The following is a 21,794-nucleotide window of genomic DNA, read 5'->3' on the forward strand; positions in this document are numbered from 1 at the left end:
CTAGGCTGCCAAAAGGGTACCAGTGCAGGTGAAAAGGCAGGAATGTGCTGTTTTGACTTAAATGAGGAGCATTTCTGCCACTTCTCTGTTAAGCAGTGCATCACAGCAAGGTGACTTGCTGCGCTTCACTGCATGACAATTTTATAAATAGGCCTTTGGACCTTTCCCCTAGTTAAATTACAGCAGGTTTGACCTGCCAACATTTAATGAAAGGTGTGATATTTTTCACAATTCATAATTACTGGGTAGAGAATACCTCACACCACTTGTAAGGGTGCGATAATTATCAGACAACTGGTCATTCCATCCCTAATTGGAATTCAGCCCTTGTAACGGAAGCCTAAATGAAATGAACATTTGATGGTATAGGCTAAAAAGTCAGCTAGGCTGAGAAAATTGAAACTGACACATGTACTTTAGGAAGGTGGATTATCCCCTACTTACTTGGGAACGTATTGCTTTGGCAGTATTTTGCCAATGCTTTAGTTTCTCGCAGAAGAATGATCGATGCTAGGTTAAACATCCAATATTGTAATAATATGGCGACTAAAATTTTCACAGGGTATGATCATGAAAGGTTTTTATTTAAATTCCAAGCCACCAAGGTTAAAAGAAATTTGGCTATGGCACTACAAATCTTTGTGTGCCATTTAAAATACTACCAATAGAGATGTTCTTTATTGGTACTCCAGTATGGGATTACCCAGCACTTGCTGATCAGGTGTTGCGCACTGCTGTCATAATTAGGATATATGGACAGTATATGTTAGGTGGCAAAATGCACACCTTAGTGGTTATAGTACTGGACTTTAATATTTCTTAAACCCCAATTACAAGTTGGGTGGTGCTAATTGTAGAGATACCAGGTGGACATAATTAACAATTCTGGTGGTATCTCTGCATCTGAATCTGCTTATTCTGAGCTCATCCCCATGGAAACGGGAACAGTCATATGCCCTCAATGTTTCCAGGTCAAATTCTGCAAAGTCTTCAGTTTTCCATGGAGATTAATGTTCCCATTTACCACCTGCTCTAGGAAGGTGGTAAATGGGAGTGGTGAGGCAGTTGAGGATTGCGATGGGAGATGGAGTTAGGGTGGAAATGAGCAGAGGAGAGGATCAATCGGAGGTGGGGACTGATCCATGTTTCAATAACAGTGCAAGCTGGAAGGAATTTTACTGGCTGGACTTTGAAACCCATAAAATCAGACATGTTTTTACCTCACTGGGAAAACCCAGAAGCAGGACATCCAAGCTACTTATAGTTGGGTAGAGCCTCATTCAACTCTCATTCCATCTTGTAATTGTGGCCACGGAGTGGAGAGCAGCAGAAGAAGATAATGTACTCCTGACGACGTTTTCAGTTTGTACATTGAAATCTGGAGGCTATATCAAAGATATATACGATCTTGACTAGCAATATATCCTTTGATAATTCTTCAAGTCACACATGCTCAGAGGAGGAGCCATGCTTATATTTAGTGATGCAAATAGTTTGATTTATGTATAAATATTCAACAGGTACTGGACAACACAAACCTATGCTGGATCCACCGTTACACCATCTTTAGATTATGGAATACACCACCATAATATCTCAAATCTATGTAGAATAAATTTGGGGAATGAGTAGGACCTGGGAGCATATGTTCTTTATCTGCCATCAGTGACCTGAACTGTTTAATAAAATCTATCAATTTATTATTAGAAGGTGGGGAGAACATAAATCAGGAGGCGACACCAAGCTTTATTATGTTGGGATTCTGCTAGAAGATGAATATGATAGATTTCAAATATAAGAACTTTGGCCCATACGTACAAAATTCTGATTATGCAATTTCCTAATAGCGAAACCATAGAAATCGTTATTTGGGAACCGCAAAACGGAATGTATGTAAACAACGATTTTCTAAAGTCCATTCCTGTGGAATCGCATTTGCTATTAAGAAATCGCAATTTAGAAAATTACAAAATAGCGATTTCTATTAATAGGAAAACGCAAAATAGAAAACAGACCTCTATGTATGCAGAATGATGATGTCAGAGCAGGAAGTTTACAAATATATGTTGTGTCCACAAACCAGAGGCCTACGCTGGAAGGAAGGAGCATCCCTGCATCACTACAGTCACTGAATTATACCATCCCAGGAGAAGATCATGGCCACAGAGGATGAGAGCATGGACTCAGGGTCCGGAAAGTGCAAAATTAAGTTCACTGAGAAGGAGCTGGAGCTCCTGACAGAGGAATGTGTGGCACATATGGACCAATAGTTTGGAAAGGCATCCTTCTCTGTGCCAGAAAGCCAAAAGACCAAGATCTGGACCTGCGTCTTGGAGAAGGAGAACTCCCTAAGAGTCACCCAGAGGATCATCCGTGAGATCCACAAAAGCTTGTAGAGCAGGATGGCAGAGGGACTTGGAACTGGCGGAGGACCTCCAAAACACCCCCCTCTAACTCCCATGGAGAACCTGATAGAGGAGACCCTGGAACCAGAGAGTGTGGTGGGAGTAGGTGACATCGACACCACCAATTCAGCAAGCACCATTCAGGGTAAGTCATTTTCCCTTTACTTACCTACCAAAACAGAATGTTAGTGAATCCATATATGATACACACAGCATGATTAGCTCCATTTATATATTTGCCACACCCTGGAAATCCATTATGGGAGTTGTACTGCACATCACCTGCTTTCTGAACTGTGTGCTGATTACTACAACAAACAGATCCCTACGACATTAGCAAGTCACAAACACATGAAACAGACTTGTAGTGTTATTGTGACCAAACTATAGCAACTTTAGTTTTCAATAACTATTTACATACATGTATACAGATCACAACCTAGATGTACCAGGACCCATTGCAGCTAAAGGGCATTTTGACACAGATGCAGGATACAACACCAGCAAACCCTCCCCCATCACACCAACTCCTACTGGCAATCGAGCAACCATCTCACTGCTTCCATAATTTGTGAATAGTGCTGAGGGTCAATCACAGAGCAAGGTCCCCATAAAATCGGATGCCAGGACACACAGACGGTGCAGCGGGCAAAGATCAGCAGTCCATAATTAGAATGTGTTGGTCAACATGTCGGATAGTTCACCTGTGTATGGTGATTATAAGAGGCCCATCATCTCTGTACAGTGCCTTCAGACAAAACAGATATAGACAGTTAGTAGGCAACTGCAATGTATGTCTAAATTATTGTAGAACTTCGACAGAGGGCTGAACTGTTAGCTACCACCAATGAAGAGGGGGCACTGTGTGTGTAGCAGAGGCACAGGCAGTACCTGCAAGGTTTAATTCCGTCACCCGGTCTCTCAACCACCTAGCATTAGACACAATGCAATAGCAAGGTGGACTGTGAACATTCAGACTGACATGGGGCACTGCTGTCAGGACTTTGCACGTGGGCTCATCCAAGTGACCACAGCTCAAGAGAATATCCAGACCCACAACCTCTGTGTCCCCAACATACTGCCCCACCCAAGAGCAAAGAGGGCTCTAGCATTAGTGCCACATCTGTTCAGGATGCATGTGGAACCAGGCATTCACACATACACACTTGTGGGACTTACATGTCAGCAGTCCCACAGCCCAATGTTCCTGACAAAGCAACCTACCCCAGAGGCAGAAAGAAGTGAGAGACTATACTCACTCAGAGGAATGAGACACCTTTGTTTTGTTTTGCATTATTCACTTTTGTTGTTCATATACTAACATTGTTGCATTCATAAGGATACAGTCAATCCTCGCATGTTACAATATAGTTGCTACCTGAATAAAAAGTGGGTTTATGGTTATGCAACAAGCATTAGCATCATGTGTGATGTATCATTATTTCAAAAGCTCATTTCTCTTTCCTCAGACATAGTTGTTGGTGATCTCATATTGCACATCCCTCTACTGCATGTGTGCCCTACTGCTCCACCTCTAGGGGTGGTAACTCATCATAAGAGTTGGTACCTGGCTCTATGGGAATGTCACACAGACCCTTCCCCATTGCAATATTGTTCAGTATGGCACAAATGGCGATGAGTTTTTTGCATGTATCTGGTCTGTACAACAGTGCCCCAGCAGTTTTGTGTAGGTAGCGGAAGCAGGAGTTCAGGATTCCAAAGGTCAGCTCAATGATGGAGCACGTTGTCCTGTGTGCCTGGTTGTATTGCTTCTCACTTCTTGTCCTCAGAGTCACATACGTGAGAGAATCCAGGGCCGTAACGCTTATGTACTGTCACTGTAAGAGCATGAGAAGTAAAATCATTAGATCATATTATAAACACCGTGTTGGCCACTGTATACACTGAGAGTGCAATTCTCTTTAAAGAACGGCCCAAAAAAGCCATTCAGACCGTTAAGAAATGCAAAATCCTTTCGTACATATAGGCCTTGATTTTCTTATCTCTACCACAGAAAGATCTGTGTTCCTGTAACAATGAAAGACAACTTTGCCTTATTTTCGAAAGTGGGGTGTAAATGTTTTCAAGGTTTGATGCATAAAGATATATTTAAGGTTAGGATGGAGCCACATAAGAAATCTATAGACGGCCACTTAATCATAAGTAGGGCTGGGCAACTGACACCATGAGTTGGTGGCCCAGTGGGTCAGTTATTTTCATGAGCAGATGGCCCAGATTGCACCACTCGTGGCACCTCTGCGGTCCCCCAATCACTAAATGGGACAAGGGAACAGTTACTTTGGGTGTGTAGGGTAAACCATCAATTTATGGCACTTAGGGGCCACATTTACCAATTTTTCACTTAGCACAGTGCAGCACCTGCAAATGCGGTGCTGCACTGCCTGAGAAGCAGAGAGCAGGAGAGCGCCAAATTACTGAAATATGGCACTCCCTGCCCCTCTCCCTAGCAACGACGCAGCCGTGTGCCTTGGAGACACCTTTGTGCATAATGCAAGGGTGTTTCTGTTAGTCAAGCCTAGGTTTTGTACCGTAAGGATACCTTTCCAGTACAAACTACTATGCTTAGACTAATTTTAAACATTTTCACACTTTGCAGCACACATGCGAAGTTGGAAAACAAACGAGAAAAAAACATTTCTCCTTCATAGTGCCTGGTTGAAGGGTGTGCTATTTGCTGACGCCAAACCCAATCTACTTTATTTAGTAAATTTGGTTTAGCATCAGAAACCTTGGGTGGTTGCATGGGCATAACTATGCACCACCCATGGGTACACCCCCTTGGCGCTAAGTAATGCGAAGCAGTGCTATGAGCTGCTTCACTTTACTTTCACGTTATTTCCAGTGCTAGACAAGTTTAGCACTGGATAGAAAATCGGACAAAAATATTTTGTGAAGCGAATATGGCGTAAAATCTTAGTAAATCTGTCTTAGCCTCCCCTGACATTCTAAATAGATCACTTGTTTTACGAAAGGGCATGGGAGGCACAGAAAATGAAGAAGTACTATTCTAATGCAATCAAAATATAAAATACATAAAATCTAGGAAAAAGCCTCAATCAAAAAAGGTATTTATAACAATCATTACCTCCCCTAGTAAAACTTAAGGAAGGCCTGCACTATGTTGAGGACTTCCCAGTTACTTGGGGTTGGAACACTTGTTTTGGTAGGCATTCTTGTGTATGCAGTTCTATTTTAGGGGCATTTGTCAAGTCAGAAACGTTACATTATATGCACATCCTTGTACTTGCATCAAGAAGGAGACATTTGTATCAAGAGTTATTATGGTACACCATGTTAGAGATCAAACTGTACCACCACATCATCCATTCACTTCAATGAGTCATACAGCCCTCTTCCCTGAGGAAGGGAATCTTGTGCCCTTCATCTTATTTATATTGTAGTGAGTTCTCTCTGAATACGTACAGGCATTGTTAAGTTAGCATAACCACGTTAGATGTTAGAAAGCCATCTTTTTGCTTTTGCACACGGCACTGCGTTTACATGTTATTTCTTAAAACAAACTGCTGACTCGAGACTTGCTTCACACAAGCGCGATCTGTTGTTACTATCCCAAGCTCTGCGCAGCGACCTTGGTCTGTACATGGTGTGACAAACAGTCTGGGTTATTACACAATGCATGTTTTTCACTCTAGGTTGATCGGCCCACTATTTAGCCATAACACACGCGCAGCTGCAAATGCCTGAAAATTAGTGCTTTTAGTATCACAGACATCATGTTTATTATTCAGACCGAAGACGAGCCTTCCTGCGAGAAGACTCCTGATGCTCCTGTGATGTGATTTCACTAAGCTGATCTTTGAGGTATGGGGTCCCCTATTCAAGCCTAAGAGACCTTCTATTAGCATAATAATAATATTAGCTTCTTAGTAAAGGGAAGGTGGTAGTATCCACTGTCATTATAATATGATCACCCCTTTTATATTCTATGGTATTGTAACTATGTTGCTGGTTTTGATATTAATCATTTGTCTGCTTGTATTAGCCAAAGTACTGCATCTTAGGACACGTGGTCTATAAAAATAAATCCCTTTTATTTACAACGTGTCTCTGTTGATTATTGTTGTGGACTGATGTGAGAATAATATACGAACAGGTATTTCCGATTCCCACCATTCCTGAGTATGTACTGAGTCGCTTGTTCTGGGTTGTCTACACATTGGGACCGCCGAGCTAAATCTCGGATAACGAATGGGACACTTATGCTAGCCGGATACTGGGTTCTGGGTTCTGAGGTGAGTTTCTGGTACACCACAATTCACTGAGGTCCTGGGGTTCTTCGCATAGTTCTGTGTATCAGCAGAATCCCTGCAACATGGCGCACCTAACGTTTGGTCTATGAGTTGAAACGCCTTAGTAGTGCTTACATTTAGTCCACAGCACCATCATTCTTGTTTCCGGATAACAAGTCTGACGGATTTAAACCTACCTAGTTCTATTGATATAGGTTCCTTCAAGCTTGATCATTAAAAAGGTTATTGAACCCTTGTGCTACTGAATACTTGAAGTATAGCTTGTCCTTATGGCAATTAATATTGCGGCGCATAGCCGTGCGGCCCTGAAACGTCACTTGACGCAGTATGGGGTGCCGGACGCGGGCATGGACGTCATCTTTGTGGTGGGAGCCGATGCGGCTCACCCCTTTGAGTTGTTCTACTCTTGGGTGACGATTCCGGCAGTCAGTGGTAATGATAATACATTTCATTCTTACACTGCCACTGCCGTGCCTGCCGCCTATGCACCTTATAGGACACAGGAGATACCAATATCTGCTTGGCAACATCAGATTTGGTTTAATGGCGCCCTCCCCCATGTGGTTATACCGCCAAGAATGGGCCCTTTATCAATTGCGGGGGCCACTTGGCCGGTACTAGCCGGATTTACGCCTCATCCCCGTTACCTCACGGTGACGGTGGATGAATTGCGTGTACTACACACTGCCCTTATAACGGTATATAGGGCGTTAGTGCAGTATGTGTCGCGCACTGTACAGGCGGGGGCGCCTGTTAGTGCGGGACAACCTAGTGATCGTCACGCGGTGGTCATTAGTCCTGTTATGGTCAATTCTGTTGTGGGCAAGCGCCCCCTCACAAGGGATGATTATCCTTTTTGGCTTGCTGAAAAATTTGACCAAATAGAGGCGGTTTATCCGCATACAACTCCTGTGGAAAAACACAGGATCCTCACCATTAGTTTGCCTAAAGACTTAGTTCCCCATATAGATGACTGTGTATCCTGGGGTAAGATTTTTGCTGCGACGTACGCGCAGTGCTTCGGCACTCCGTCTATGTTACAGCTGCCCTCCATCATTAAACAGGTTCAAGAGGACCATGGAGCGGAGTCTGCGATAGAATTGGGGATGCGGCTCCTCGGAGATTTTGGCCTGGTGGCTACCATGATAATGGGAAACCTTAAGGGTGATGCGTTGCACTTTCAGGTTCGTAATGAACTGAAGAAAGTTGCTGAAGAGGACAAGCCGCAGGAATTTGCTAAAATAATTGCAGAAGCATATCGTGATTTGGGTCGTAGCTCTTTAGGAGTTAAGCCTGTGATCAAAAATCCCGATTCTAAGCAGCAGGGTAAGGCAGAAACTTTTGGTAAGGATGGTCGGCCAATTTTTCAAAAACAACCTTGGCGGACTAAACAACAGGGGAAGCAGCAGCAGAAACAGGGCTCTCGGCCTGCCTCTCCCGTTCAGTCAAGTATTGAACGCACTTATGATCTGCGAGATCGTGCTACTATTAAGTCTCCTGATAGATTTCAGGTTTCTGAACCGCGCTCTCCTCGTTCTTCACAGGACGCATCGGCTACACTGTCTGGTGGAGGAGGCGGTGGCAAAGGTCGGGGTGCTCCACAACAGCGTGACCAACCCCGACAGACTGAGGGTAAAGGCAAGCAGGACGAGTTTGCTCGACAAAGACCCCCGTTTCAGAAGAAGAAAGTGGCGGCTCTGACGGCAAAATATGCCTCAGATAGTGCGGACACAGCTTCAGAACCGGACATGGGCGCTGACGCTACTGGACAGCGCGGCAGAAATTACCATAGTCCGTCAAGCACTGCGTCCATTTCTGGCGGCGACAGCAACTGATGTGTTGGTTACTGTTGAAACAGCTGACACCAGAGTGGCTCCCCCTGATAGACTTTTTGAAATAGTCTTATTAATAGAGGGTGACATACAACGTACTATAAAAGGGATTTTTTGGGATAATCTGACCACCACCTATGATATCCTCCTAGCGGAGGCAGATTGGCCCCCGGCCTTCATTTTGGAAGCTCCTAGAGGGGAGGAGAAAATCCTCCCGTCCTTTGCGCACACGGTGCCTAAGGACCAAGCTGAAATGTACGCTGGTGAGTGGGCGCTGGCACTTGCGCCAGCGGTGTATCGTACTCAGGTGGGTTGGGACCGGTTGTCCCCCTGCCATGAGATTCCATTGCGGTCTATGCCCCAGCCACAGCCCCAATATCCCATGCGTCGTGAAGCTAGACCTCACGTCGCGGCGATCCTTGAACAATTGGAATATCAGGGTGTAATTGAAACATGTGTGTCCCCTATGAATAACCCTTTATTCACTGTAACGAAGCCTGACGGCTCGTACCGTTTAGTTTTGGATTACCGGCACCTAAACTCTCATTGCCGGACCTGCGCGGTACAAAATACACATAGCTCGGCTCTAGTCGACAGTCTCGTGCGTAAACGGTTTAAAACGACACTTGACATTTCCAATGGCTTTTTTAGCCATAACCTGTCCACACTGAGTAGCCAGTGGACAGCGTTTACTTCGGGCGGTAAACAAAAACAGTTTACGAGATTAGCCATGGGCTACAAAAATAGCCCTGGCGTCTTTTCCGCTCGCGTGGTTTCTCTCTTAGAAAGAATAGACCCCGAGGCATACTCCTATGTTGACGATATCTACCTCACGGATGACGAGCTGTTGCCGCATCTGTCTCGAGTCGACAATATTGTAGTGAGTTTTGCTGACTATGGCTACAAATTCAATTTTGCGAAGTCTCACATCGCGGAATATACAGTGTTGTTTTTGGGCTACGAGCTCAATAATGAAGGAAAGGGGTTAGCTCCCCACTTTCTGGAGAAGTGCGCATGCTTGAGTGCGCCAACGACACTAAAGAAATTACAATCTCTGCTGGGCTTTCTGAATTTCGGCCGTACCTACATTCCTGATTATGCCCAGCGTATCAAGCCGCTTTACGCCTTGGTACAACCCACATTTTCGAAGTCTAGCTGGCAGCTGGAACATTCTAAAATTTTACAGTCTTTACAGGCTGACCTTCTTGCTTCACAATATTTGCTGACACGTGATAACCGCACCAACCTGGTAATAAGAATAGTGCCAGGCGCCGTGGGTTTCACGTATTTGACGTTTAATGAGGGCGATACAGTCCCCATCGCGTACAAATCCCACTTGTACACCTCTGCTGAATTACGTTTTTCCGCGGTCGAAAAAGTTCTGACTGCTGTACAGATGGCGATCCTTAAAGAACGCGCACTGTCACATGGGAAACAGATTCTGGTTGTAACACCCTATCCCGCCTTAGAAGCGGTGACAAAGGCAAGTGTACCAAATTCTAAAGCTTTGCATCCCCGGTGGATACAATGGGCCACAACACTGACGTCGCCAGACGTCACCTACATCTTTGATGCCTCATTACAGACTCAAGAGTTCTTGCAGTATGAATTCGTTCATCCGGCTCCTCTGTCTTTGCGCCCGCTCGAAGAATACCATTGTGTCATATACACTGACGGGTCTGCGCAGCCCGCAATTGGATCAAAGCACGCCTACTCAGCGGCTTGCGCAATTGTCGTAGGTACTTTCGTAAATGGTGAATTCCAATCTGATGCGGTGCATACGCAGTCATTGGGCGATTGTACCGCGCAATTGGCGGAGCTTCGGGCTCTAGTGCTTGCACTGGAGTTTGCTGATCCCCGAGTCACTACTCTAATAGTGAGTGATTCTTTTTACTGTGTCCAATCCTATAATGACAATTTACACTTCTGGTCTCAGAATGATTATCGAGACACAAAAGGTGGCACAATTAAGCATAAAACGCTTTGGGTTCGAGTGGCGGACTTTAAAGAACGTCTCCCACTCGTGAATGTAATTCACACTCTTGGTCACCAACGACTTGGTGTCCATGCTGTCGGCAACAGCTTGGCTGACGAGGCAGCAAAAACAGCAGTGGCTACATACTTAGTGGCAGCAGTTACCAGATCAAAAAGTAAGATTGATGATGACATCTTGGCAGCTATTGCTGCTACAGAAAAGGGAGGCGATTACCCGAAGGGTTTTCCTTCTCGTTACATTTACCATTTAAGTCCTGATAATGTCCCATTAGTGAGGATTAACGACGTTGGTGACAGAATTATTCCCAACGCGGACTGCAGACCCGCACTGATTCTGGCTGCTCATGAGGGGTTGGCGTCAGCCCACGCCGGAGTGTCAGCCACTATATCTCTGCTACAACAACGTTACTGGTGGTTCGGTTTATATAAACAAGCGCGCGCTTATGTTCTCGATTGTGACATTTGCCAACAGATTAAACCTTCTACTGTTGCGCGCCCATCACAAACACAGTTGTACATATCCAATAAACCATTTGGTTGTGTTTATTTGGATCACTGCGGTCCTTTTTCTTCTGATACTGCGTACAAGTACATCTTGGTTGCAGTGGATTCGTGCACACGTTTTCTGTGGGTATGGCCACAAAGGAGTGCTGACTCGCGGACTGTCATCAGAGATTTGCGTGTCTTTGTGGGAACTTTTGCGTGTGGTACCTTCCATTCTGATCAGGGCCCTGCGTTTGCCTCTAAGGCTTACAAGGAGGCTATGAGAAATTTGGGGGTCCTAGTCAAATTTTCGTCCCCCTACCGACCTGAGGGTAATAGTGTGGTGGAGCGAATGAACCGTGACTTAAAGCAATCATTGACAGCCCGTGTTTTAGGCACAGGCCGAAACTGGCTAGCCCATTTGTATAACGTCCAACGTGCACTTAATAATCTCCCTAGAAGGTCTCTGGGTGGGCGGACCCCGTACATGATGCTCTTCGGAATCAGAATGTTTGTACCAGACCTTGATGGTCTAGACATGGCGGCGTCGACCGCACCCTTTGACGTAGATGATCACTGTGCTGTTTTACAGACTCTACAGGAAGCCAGAGACACTCTATCGAAGGAACACTTGCCCTCCACATCTGAAGTTGAAGTTCAGGTTCCGGTAGTCGGCTGGCTACCCCGAGTTGGAGATCTGGTCCGTGAGAAGGTGGAGAACAAGAAGGAGTTCGGCCCCTCTTATCGTGCACCAGTTCCAGTGCTTGGAGTGCAGGGTACAAGAACAGTCATTTTACCTCCACTTCCTGGTCGCAAAGAAAACAGGTACATCTCTATTGACAATGTCAAACTTCAGCGAGTGGCCGATACTTCTTAGCATGACTCCAGCAGTTTCATGCCAGACGATGCAAAGAAATTCAATGTTGACTCTTGCTTCTAACACCTTGCCTGATGTTGCCATCGAGATGCAAACGGTTACTGATCCCTTGTTGATGCCATCGGCAGGTGGTTTGCCCGAAGAAACTGAGTATGCTTATCCTACACGTGGTCCCTCGCCTGTTTTACAATCTACGGCACTTGGCCAGTCCCGTTTCTCCTTTGACACTAACTCATTGCCCTCAAGCCCCCCATCGAACATTGCAGTTTTTTTCAGCTGGTTTAAGAGACATTTTTTGATTGCCCCTTGGACATACATTTGGCTGTTGCTTTTCAGTGTTTTTTTATTTATGTCCATTGGATTTGTGATAGTTTTTTTCCGTCTTGTGGATGGCCACTATCTGAGTGAGAGATCGACAATTAGACTTATCAATGGAACTTTGGCCCCCCACTCCTCGTCCCACATCATGAAGAGGGACCAGACTTTTGTGAATATTACTGCCTGGCCCGTCTTGGATGGAATCGCATGGGATGCTGTTAAATTCCAAATTCATGGGCCTACAGAGGTCATTAATGTACCTAATGTATTTCGTGTTTCTATGGGTGATGTGGTTAGGCAGAACATACGTTCTGATGATTGGGATGTACACGCCATTGAATCACTGTTTTCTGATTTAAAATATTATGCCGCTTTTGATGCTGAAGATTTATACGAAAATGCGGCTAATTATGCGGAACAGTATTGTTTTCAACATTATGGCAATCATTTCCTGCATAAAGCAAATACATTTAGAAATTTTGTAAATTTTACCCAATGGGAACACTGTCCTACTCCCGAATTCGGAAGTTCACAAACACTAATTAACAAGTATTCATATTTTACCGATTTCAGTGTTTCCAACCCGGCAGCGTTTTATTTTAAGGTGCTGCCTGAGTCTGCCGCAAAGGTTAGACTGACACACACGAAGCTACTTTATTCTAAGTCCTTTATGGACGAGTTGTCAATCAAAGGTTATGATGTATGGAAGGCTACTATTGATCTAAAGTCGGTTTGGGGTTCCAAGCCGTGGCAGGTACAGGGTACAGAGGCTTTACATCGTGCCTGTCTTATACCAAATCATATTTTATTTTTGAATTCATCCATCTTCCAAACCACCTGTTTTGGATTGGCTACTTCTAAACAATTAAAATCACCTTCTGTGCCGGATCTGGGCGCTTATCCCAATTGGGATAACCACACAGATCTGTCCCTTGCTGCTTTGCACTCCTTAGTTTCAAATACATCTTTCAATATTTCGAAAATTAATGGTGAGGGTTGGTTAATTTGGCAAAGCAGTTCTGATATTTGTCAACGACGTTTTCTGGGACTGAAACCGGGGTATACTCAGGAACGCGTAGACCCTCGGTTTGAGTCGTCACATACTGTAACTACATACTCTGTGGGCAAGTTATGTCAATCTTGGCTGCAACATTCCACTTTGGCGTCTGTCAAAGTTCATTTATCACAGTTACATGACAAAATAGATTTGAATGATTTTGTTAAGGGTCCTGTGGGCGGCAGAACCAAGAGGTGGGCGTATGCTATTTACAACGAAGTCTGGAAGTTGTCACAGATTGAGGCGGCTTCCAGATTGCGAGCTATTGACCAAGCAAACATGGAGAAGGTTTTGGCCGTTATAGATAATAGCATTAGCACTCTCTCTTCTAGGATTTATACATTAGATAATATTGTTTCATCAGTTGTTGATATTGTGCATGATGATATGTCTGTGTTATATCATGGTCAAAACCAGTTGCGTTCTGTTATGCAGTTTGCATGGACATTGCAGACTTTAAAGGCAGGGAGAGTCCCTTGGGACTATCTTAACACTACATCGTTATTCCTTCCCTTTAACCTTACTGACAAGCAGCGATTTATGTCCATGAAGGATGCTACATTTTCATTGTTACATATTGAAAAATTAGAACCATTGCCTTTTTCTGTAGCGGAGATCAATTCAGCTACGTGGTTAATCCACGGATTGATAACTCTCCCGTTTGCACTTTTTAAGTTTACGTCTTGTATGAAACATTATGCTTTGGGTAGATATGAACCGCTGGGCACCGCTTTCATACATGAGGTTTGGTCCCTCCCCTTTACGTATAGATGTACTAGGGACGGGACTGAGGTTTATTTGAAGGGCGAGGAATGTACCACGTCACCTGACCATTCCTTGGTATGTAGGCACATTCAATTACACGGCGCATGCAATGTACAAGCACCGAACTTAGCATGCATCTTACGGGGTGTCCCAGTGCCTGTGATTACGCCTTCTTTCACACTGCTTGCTAACGGTAGTTATTTGATTTTGAATAGTGAAGCTTGCTGTGGGATGTTAGTGGGAATCCCGTATATTGTAACTGTCTCGCAGAAAGTGGTCTGCTGCAATAATGTTCTCTTTCCACCCCCGCATGGGCGGCTGGATGCTTCCATCTGGCCTTCGATTCCAACCTTGAAAGCAGAGTTCAACAAGTTGAGCAGAATAAGAGCCCTATTGTCCCAAAAAGAGGTGTCTTTGACTTCATCACGTGAAACATTCGACCTTCACGTTGCTAATACGCGCACTGAGGTACAGGCGCTTCTGAATACTGACCTCCCCCTGCATTTCGGCTCTTTGATCCAAACTATTTTCAATGCCTCGTCCACGACCGGCCTGGCTCATTTTTTTAAACTTGTGGGCTCGGGTCTCGTGACCTCTTTCCAAACTATTTTTGGTGTGGTTCCGGGCTTTTTTCATTCACTTTTCTTGAGCATCTTTGGAGGTGTTCCGCTGCTTCTGGCACTAGTGGCGGGCGTGCTGCTTTTCCTTTTCATACTACGGAATGGCTGCTCCTTCTGTGCCACACGTGCACCTGTCCCGCCTGCATCTTCTTCGGGATAGGATGCTTGACTTTTATGGAACTCTGCCATTGGCGACGTTAAGCCTGGCATATGGATTATCTTTCCGGTATTGCTACTTCACCTGCGTGCAGCCTGTGCTTCACTGCCTGGATTGTCCCTTTGAATGGCCTTTGGATTTGTGCTTGACCAGCCTGGTGTCTCCGGTGCCGGATTTCGATCGACTAATGAGGCCCTTAGTGTCTCACGAGTTGACCTGTTCTGGTGTCCGGATAATGGCTTGCGGAGCGGCACATGGGATCCTGGGTAATTGGGACATCTCTACAGCTGCCTACAACTTCTTGGCTATGAGCTATTTGGAGGAACATTCCGGATGCCCTCTGGTCGTGCTGGAAGCTCCGCTGTTTGACGAACACGTGTGTTCCTTCTCGTTGATGGATTGGATGGCTGAGACTTTCGCTGGCCCTGCGAATGATTTTTTGTTGGAAGCGGTTGCCACATATGCTGCCTATACATTCATGGATTGACTGCACTATCGTCCTTGGCGCCTGTCGCTCCTGGACAGCACCCTGCCGAGGCATTTACATTTTTCTTTTTGCTCTCTCCCTGATGGTTGTTTTGAGTTTTTTTTTATTGATTATATTTTTTTTCCGGACACCACAGTTTCCCCTTTTTGCTTTTCAATTTTTTCGTTTCGGACTTTAACTCATTCTGAACCTTTGGATTGGTTACGCCTTGTTCTGCTCTGACGAAACTGAACTCTGCGTTCTCTCTTTTCTTGCCTACTAAATAGTGCTTCGATCAAGGGGGCGTGTAGTGAGTTCTCTCTGAATACGTACAGGCATTGTTAAGTTAGCATAACCACGTTAGATGTTAGAAAGCCATCTTTTTGCTTTTGCACACGGCACTGCGTTTACATGTTATTTCTTAAAACAAACTGCTGACTCGAGACTTGCTTCACACAAGCGCGATCTGTTGTTACTATCCCAAGCTCTGCGCAGCGACCTTGGTCTGTACATGGTGTGACAAACAGTCTGGGTTATTACACAATGCATGTTTTTCACTCTAGGTTGATCGGCCCACTATTTAGCCATAACACACGCGCAGCTGCAAATGCCTGAAAATTAGTGCTTTTAGTATCACAGACATCATGTTTATTATTCAGACCGAAGACGAGCCTTCCTGCGAGAAGACTCCTGATGCTCCTGTGATGTGATTTCACTAAGCTGATCTTTGAGGTATGGGGTCCCCTATTCAAGCCTAAGAGACCTTCTATTAGCATAATAATAATATTAGCTTCTTAGTAAAGGGAAGGTGGTAGTATCCACTGTCATTATAATATGATCACCCCTTTTATATTCTATGGTATTGTAACTATGTTGCTGGTTTTGATATTAATCATTTGTCTGCTTGTATTAGCCAAAGTACTGCATCTTAGGACACGTGGTCTATAAAAATAAATCCCTTTTATTTACAACGTGTCTCTGTTGATTATTGTTGTGGACTGATGTGAGAATAATATACGAACAGGTATTTCCGATTCCCACCATTCCTGAGTATGTACTGAGTCGCTTGTTCTGGGTTGTCTACACATTGGGACCGCCGAGCTAAATCTCGGATAACAAATGGGACACTTATGCTAGCCGGATACTGGGTTCTGGGTTCTGAGGTGAGTTTCTGGTACACCACAATTCACTGAGGTCCTGGGGTTCTTCGCATAGTTCTGTGTATCAGCAGAATCCCTGCAACAATATGCCAACCCTTGTATAAATAAGATAGCCTAGGGTGAGTCAAATCCTAAATTTAAAATCTAGACAGCATTACTTTTCTTATAATGATCATATTAAGTGCATCAGTCCAGCTTATGGCTGTAGTTATAGCAGGTACTGTTGAGAAGGAGAAAAGGCTCCTGTGAGACTCTAGAGAGGGTGAACACCTGTCTCGTGACGATCATAGTAAGCTGTCTGGATTTTTACTCCTATCTCAGCATACACAACATTCATACCTGTGCCCTAGAGGCATTTGAGCCAAAAGATTGAGACCCAGGGCAGGACTCTATGATCTTGAGTGGCACACTATGTGTACCCACCTTACCTAGGATGGTTACTATTAGCTCGCTGGGTTTTAGAGGATTGACAGAGATGGCAGTGAAAAAGATGATAAAGGCAGGCCTATCTACTTCTCCATGCCATGAAAGTTGCCCACTGGACTCCCACACCTTTACCTAAGGTAGTATGTCAGTCCCCTACAACTACGTTTTTTGCCCATCGATGCGAGACATAGATGTCGGATGTGTATATTTTAATTCTGTACAAATAGGATGTGTGTGGTGGATGTGTGATACATGAGGCCATAACCACTCTGCAATTCCCTTTAATATTTTTTTTCATCTAAATGATTTCTATAATGGAAGGTTTTAGACAGCTCAAACAGCTGATGCAAATTGCATGGCTTGGCCAGGTAATTTCAGGATTACTTCTAGTGTGTCAGGCATTTGGATTTTGGATGTGAAGGAGTGGAGAAAGAGGGCTCCTTTGAAGCTTTGAGAGTTTCTATTGCTCTTTCCTGGTATATTGCTCTCTGTAAGGCCTTCATCCCCAACATGTGAACAAGTATTTAGTTGGGACCATTTACCTTTCTTCTATATCCTTGTTTGGGTCTGTCCTGGCAGAAAATGTCCAGCTCCACCCCACCTTCCTCTTTGAAACAAGGACAGTAGCTTGCCCATTCTGAGTAGAATAAGCAACATGGCATGAACTGTCCAGAACCAATCTCAGACCTGACTGTTGGTATGAACAACTACTGTCTAGAATTTTAGTATAACTATGGGTCAGAAACTTCCAGCCAATGTGCCAGGATTTCTCCACCAAGATGTGGGGTCACCACTCCAGAGATGACAGGGAAACACACTGTGCTCCAGAGTTGAAGTAACTACGTCCAACCATCATGCCAGGTTTGGGTCCAGTAACCTTGTAACTTTGTCAAAAAATAAAAGAAAGGGCTGCCTGGACACCACTTCGAGAGGTGGTGGAGTGCTCAGGAAAGGTATTGGAGGTGGCCTTCCACAAGAGAGACAGCTGTGAATGAGAGGGGCCTTGAAGAATCATTGGGGGAACGAGCTGAAGGCATTTACTGCAGTACCCGAGAAAGTCATGCACTGCTCTGCCAGTGTGATGCATGCGAGTTCCAGAGTTTGTCTGCATATGAAATTTTGTGCCCCCAAAATCAGTGAGTGCCAGAGAACTCAAATCTATCTAAGTTCTATTGTGTAGCTGAATGCCAAGAAGTAAAAAGGCACCAGGAGAACCGGCCCAAAATCAGCAGACAGCTAAAAGTAGAAGCAGAGCGCCGGAGGAAATCCTGCATCAACAAAGATACCTGCAGCAGGACAAGTGCTCCCAAATATGACCAGTGATGGGCACCAACTTGTTTGGGTGGTGTTTTTTTTATTGGGCCCAATGATGAACCCATGCCACAAGATTGGCTAAGCTGTGAACACCTGGACTCTAATGCAGCCTCTTCAACTCATGCTGAAGCTGCCGCCACTGGCTACAAACTGATAGAACCCTGTTGAGAAAGGGAATTGTGAGTTATGTGAAATGGAGGGATACCCATTATAAGATGAAAGTATGTGCTGCAACTTTACATGGCAGGGGAGCTCTTAGAGTATTCAATTGGGGTGATATGGTGAGTGGTCAGTACGGAAGGGTCTAAAGAGGGTAGAGGAAACCATCTTGTTAATATGTACAGAGATGAAGAAGGATATTAAAATCAGTTTTCAGGTACACTTACTATCTTTATTCGTATCCCTTTTTTCAGCCCAACACAAATTGTGTGTGGAAGGGCTTTCTTCAGGACCATGGAATGTAAAATGTTACTCTGTAGAAAGGTGCTAGAATATTGATCAATACTTGACCTTCAAAGATGATATTGTCATCTTGCAATCTCGTCTCAGTAGTAAAGGCACTATTAAATGGAACATGACACGATTCATCATAATAAACTATTAACATTACGATGTAGCACACGTGATTGTGATCGTGATGTAACATTGCACACTAATGAAATACATCATAGCAATCCAAGTCATGGTATGTATAAGCATCACATGGTGAAGACTTATTATGCATAGATTATGCCTCTGGTAACCTTATCCTCATATGGTCCTTCATGGGCCTTTCTGCTCAAGGGATCTTGGTTGGGGGACAACGGTAGTCACTGTAGAAAGTAATAACATAATAGGAAAGCGTTAGAGATGGATTTGCCTATAGTTATTGTCATCAAGATCATCCTGGAGAAATTAAAGCTTCTAAAGGGAGAAGGTATCTTAATGGAGTGAAGGATGGATCCCTCCAACTTGTTTGGTCTATCTTGAGTGGCACGGCCCAGGTGAAAAACCTCTCTTTGAAACATTATCTTATGAGCACATGTGTGTGTTGCGATGCATTGTTAGTTGACATGTCACTGCCTAGAAGGAGAAATTGGTATTGGAATGTGGAAGGAGAAGGAATCTAGAATGAGAAGCATATGGATTTAACAGTTAGACGGGAGGTGGAGATTGATGGAGCAAGGACTCATATAAAAGAGACTTGCTTGGATGCAATCTTCTCAAATAACTTGTAATACCGTAATAATTATGTTTGTAAATACTAACATACATTACAGTTCATACATTTAAGCTTAGGTGAAGCTTGCATATGTGTCGTACTAACAAGTAAACCGACTGTGACTTAAAATTGCTGCTAACACAGAATTCTGTACTGCGCATGCGTCAACTACATCTACGTAGTAATGATGAGTTCTTGCTTGGAGGGAAATCTTTGCAGCTGCGCAATCACATTTAAGATGTCCGCTTGAAACTCACATGTTAATGTGCATGCTTTTGCTGAAACTAAACCCTGCAACTTTATTTAAATGCTAATGCGAAAGATTTTTTATATGTAAATGGGATTAGAGTAGAGATAGGTGGTATAGAGTGAAATCATTGTATTCTGATTTCTAACATGTTTCTTTGGCTCCTTCTATTTAGTTCGTATTTGGGCCTCTTAGCAATACTAAAGTCTATATACCATGTGATACTCTACGCACGAGCACTCGTAACCAGGAACCATGATGATGTTCTTGAACTTCAGCCAAGGCCACGATTGCAACATGTCCTGGGAAAGCAGTTGACATCCTGAATGATGAATGAGAAAATTATTAAATATATACTTTTTATTGGTAAACATGTGAAATTCGGGTGGGAAATAAAGCTTGGGAAAATAGTTTTAAGAGGCGGGAACGCTGGCCAATAGACTAAAGAAAATTATAAAAACTTACCATGGTGTGATGATCATCCCCCCTTTCCTGTCCAATCAGAATTAGGAGTTTCATAAATTTGAAACATTTAGGGGTGGTACATGCCATTAGAAGGGTATAATTGAGGTAGTTTAGTTAGTTAGGTATGCTCGTACTGCCGAGATGCTGAGAGACCGGGATGCTGTCCGAGAATTGGATAAATGCTGAAGAAGAATCGATTTCCAGACTTAGAATTTGAGCCAATTAATTAGTAGAAGATCGTGGAAGAATCGAGGAGGCACATAATAGAAGAAGATCACGGAAGAATTGAGGAGGAAGATAGTGTCAGAGAGGGGTGCGACGCAGGCGTCGTATCTAGAAGAGGTCATCTATCCTGTCCCTGAATCCTGCCCTGAACCTTTGTCACCTGATCTGTCCCAGGGGACCCTTTCCAGCTCCTTGACCAAGGGGTTGGTTTCCACACCATCCTAGGTAACTATAAATCTGTGTAGTATGTCACTGTATTGCTCTCTCTATTTCTCCCTATTCAGGTTCTGTCATCGTAATAACATTGTTTAACAAATTTTTTTCTGACTTAAATTTTGATTCCTTTCCTTGGAGAGAATGGTGTACGAATTGTAATTGGGTTCTTGGCTCAAATGAATTTAACTAGATAAACATTTAAAACTCTCCCGAGTCTATGGTTATCTAAAAAAATGTATTCTATGTCAATTTTTACCTGCAATTGTTGACTAAAAGGTCCATTGACCAGAGGAAAGTACATTTGGTCAGAAAGTTTTGGTAAGAAATGATAAGGTAAATTCATTTTACAGGTATTAGTATAACAAATTGACCCTAGCGGTACTTTACTAGCTCATGTGTATGCTTGTTAATGGGCCCAGGTGAGTATGTGGTTTGTGAGTATCTCTAGCTGGTAACCCACTGGATCAGTTTTTCTCGTAGCAGAGCTATGGTTTTTATTAAGTAGTTAGGTGAAAAGTTTACATTTGAGGTATTGATTGTGTATTAACTAACCCGTTTGTATTTTGTTCTATGTTGTCTTGAAATTTCCGGGAATATTGAACAGCGGGTGGTGAATGGAAACCACACTGCAGTGAGGTTACTTGTTTGTTAAAAGTAGCGCTGAAAGGCTATGGAAGACTGGCAGCGCTGATTAGGGATTAATTTGTATAAAAGTGAGAGTGATTGATACCAAAGAGTTCGCTGGTGAAACTTTGGTCTTATATCACCTAGAAAGGGTAATACCGAAGCAGTAGCAGGTTCGTCGGCACTTGAGTGAAGAGTAAGCAGAAGAGTTTTACTTGTGGTGTGTGAAGAGAAAGCGGAAAGGTTTTAAATGTAATCGACTTTCTGATTTTAGCAGGAGCAAACAGAGTAGCGAATGTTTCTATGTTGTCATTTAATGAATTTTGTATGTAAATTGTAAGGAAAATTATTCGTGTTAACTTGTAAAGGTGGGGTCAGTTGCGGGTGCTGCACTGACGTCACAGAGGGCCGCGTTGGAATTGGTTGGAACAGCGGGCGTGTGACTGACGTGAAATTGTAAAGGAGGGGTCAGTAGTAAGGAGTGATGCTGACATCACAGAAAAGCCGCGCTAGTATTGGCTAAACACATAGAGCGAAAAAGAATTAGGTTGGTCGAAAGTATAGAAGCCGCGATGGTATTTGTCAATTATTAGAGTAAAAGCGAACATTTGATTGGTTAGAAAAATAGAAGCTACAATAACAATTGACA

At 43.8% G+C, this 21,794-nt stretch overlaps 1 protein-coding gene across 1 annotated transcript in view; it reads left to right on the forward strand.

Annotated features, from left to right (window-relative positions):
- The first annotated feature begins 2,402 nt into the window (after positions 1 to 2,402).
- LOC146822735 (uncharacterized) overlaps positions 2,403 to 21,794 on the forward strand; it is a 447,601-nt gene continuing 428,209 nt past the window's right edge. Inside the window, exon 1 of the mRNA XM_085606289.1 lies at positions 2,403 to 2,550. Within this exon, the coding sequence (XP_085462415.1) occupies positions 2,403 to 2,550 (148 nt within the window). The remainder of the gene's footprint in view (positions 2,551 to 21,794) is intronic.

This window comes from Triturus cristatus, chromosome 5_2 (assembly GCF_964204655.1).
Source record: "Triturus cristatus chromosome 5_2, aTriCri1.1, whole genome shotgun sequence".
Taxonomy (NCBI): Eukaryota; Metazoa; Chordata; class Amphibia; order Caudata; family Salamandridae; genus Triturus; species Triturus cristatus.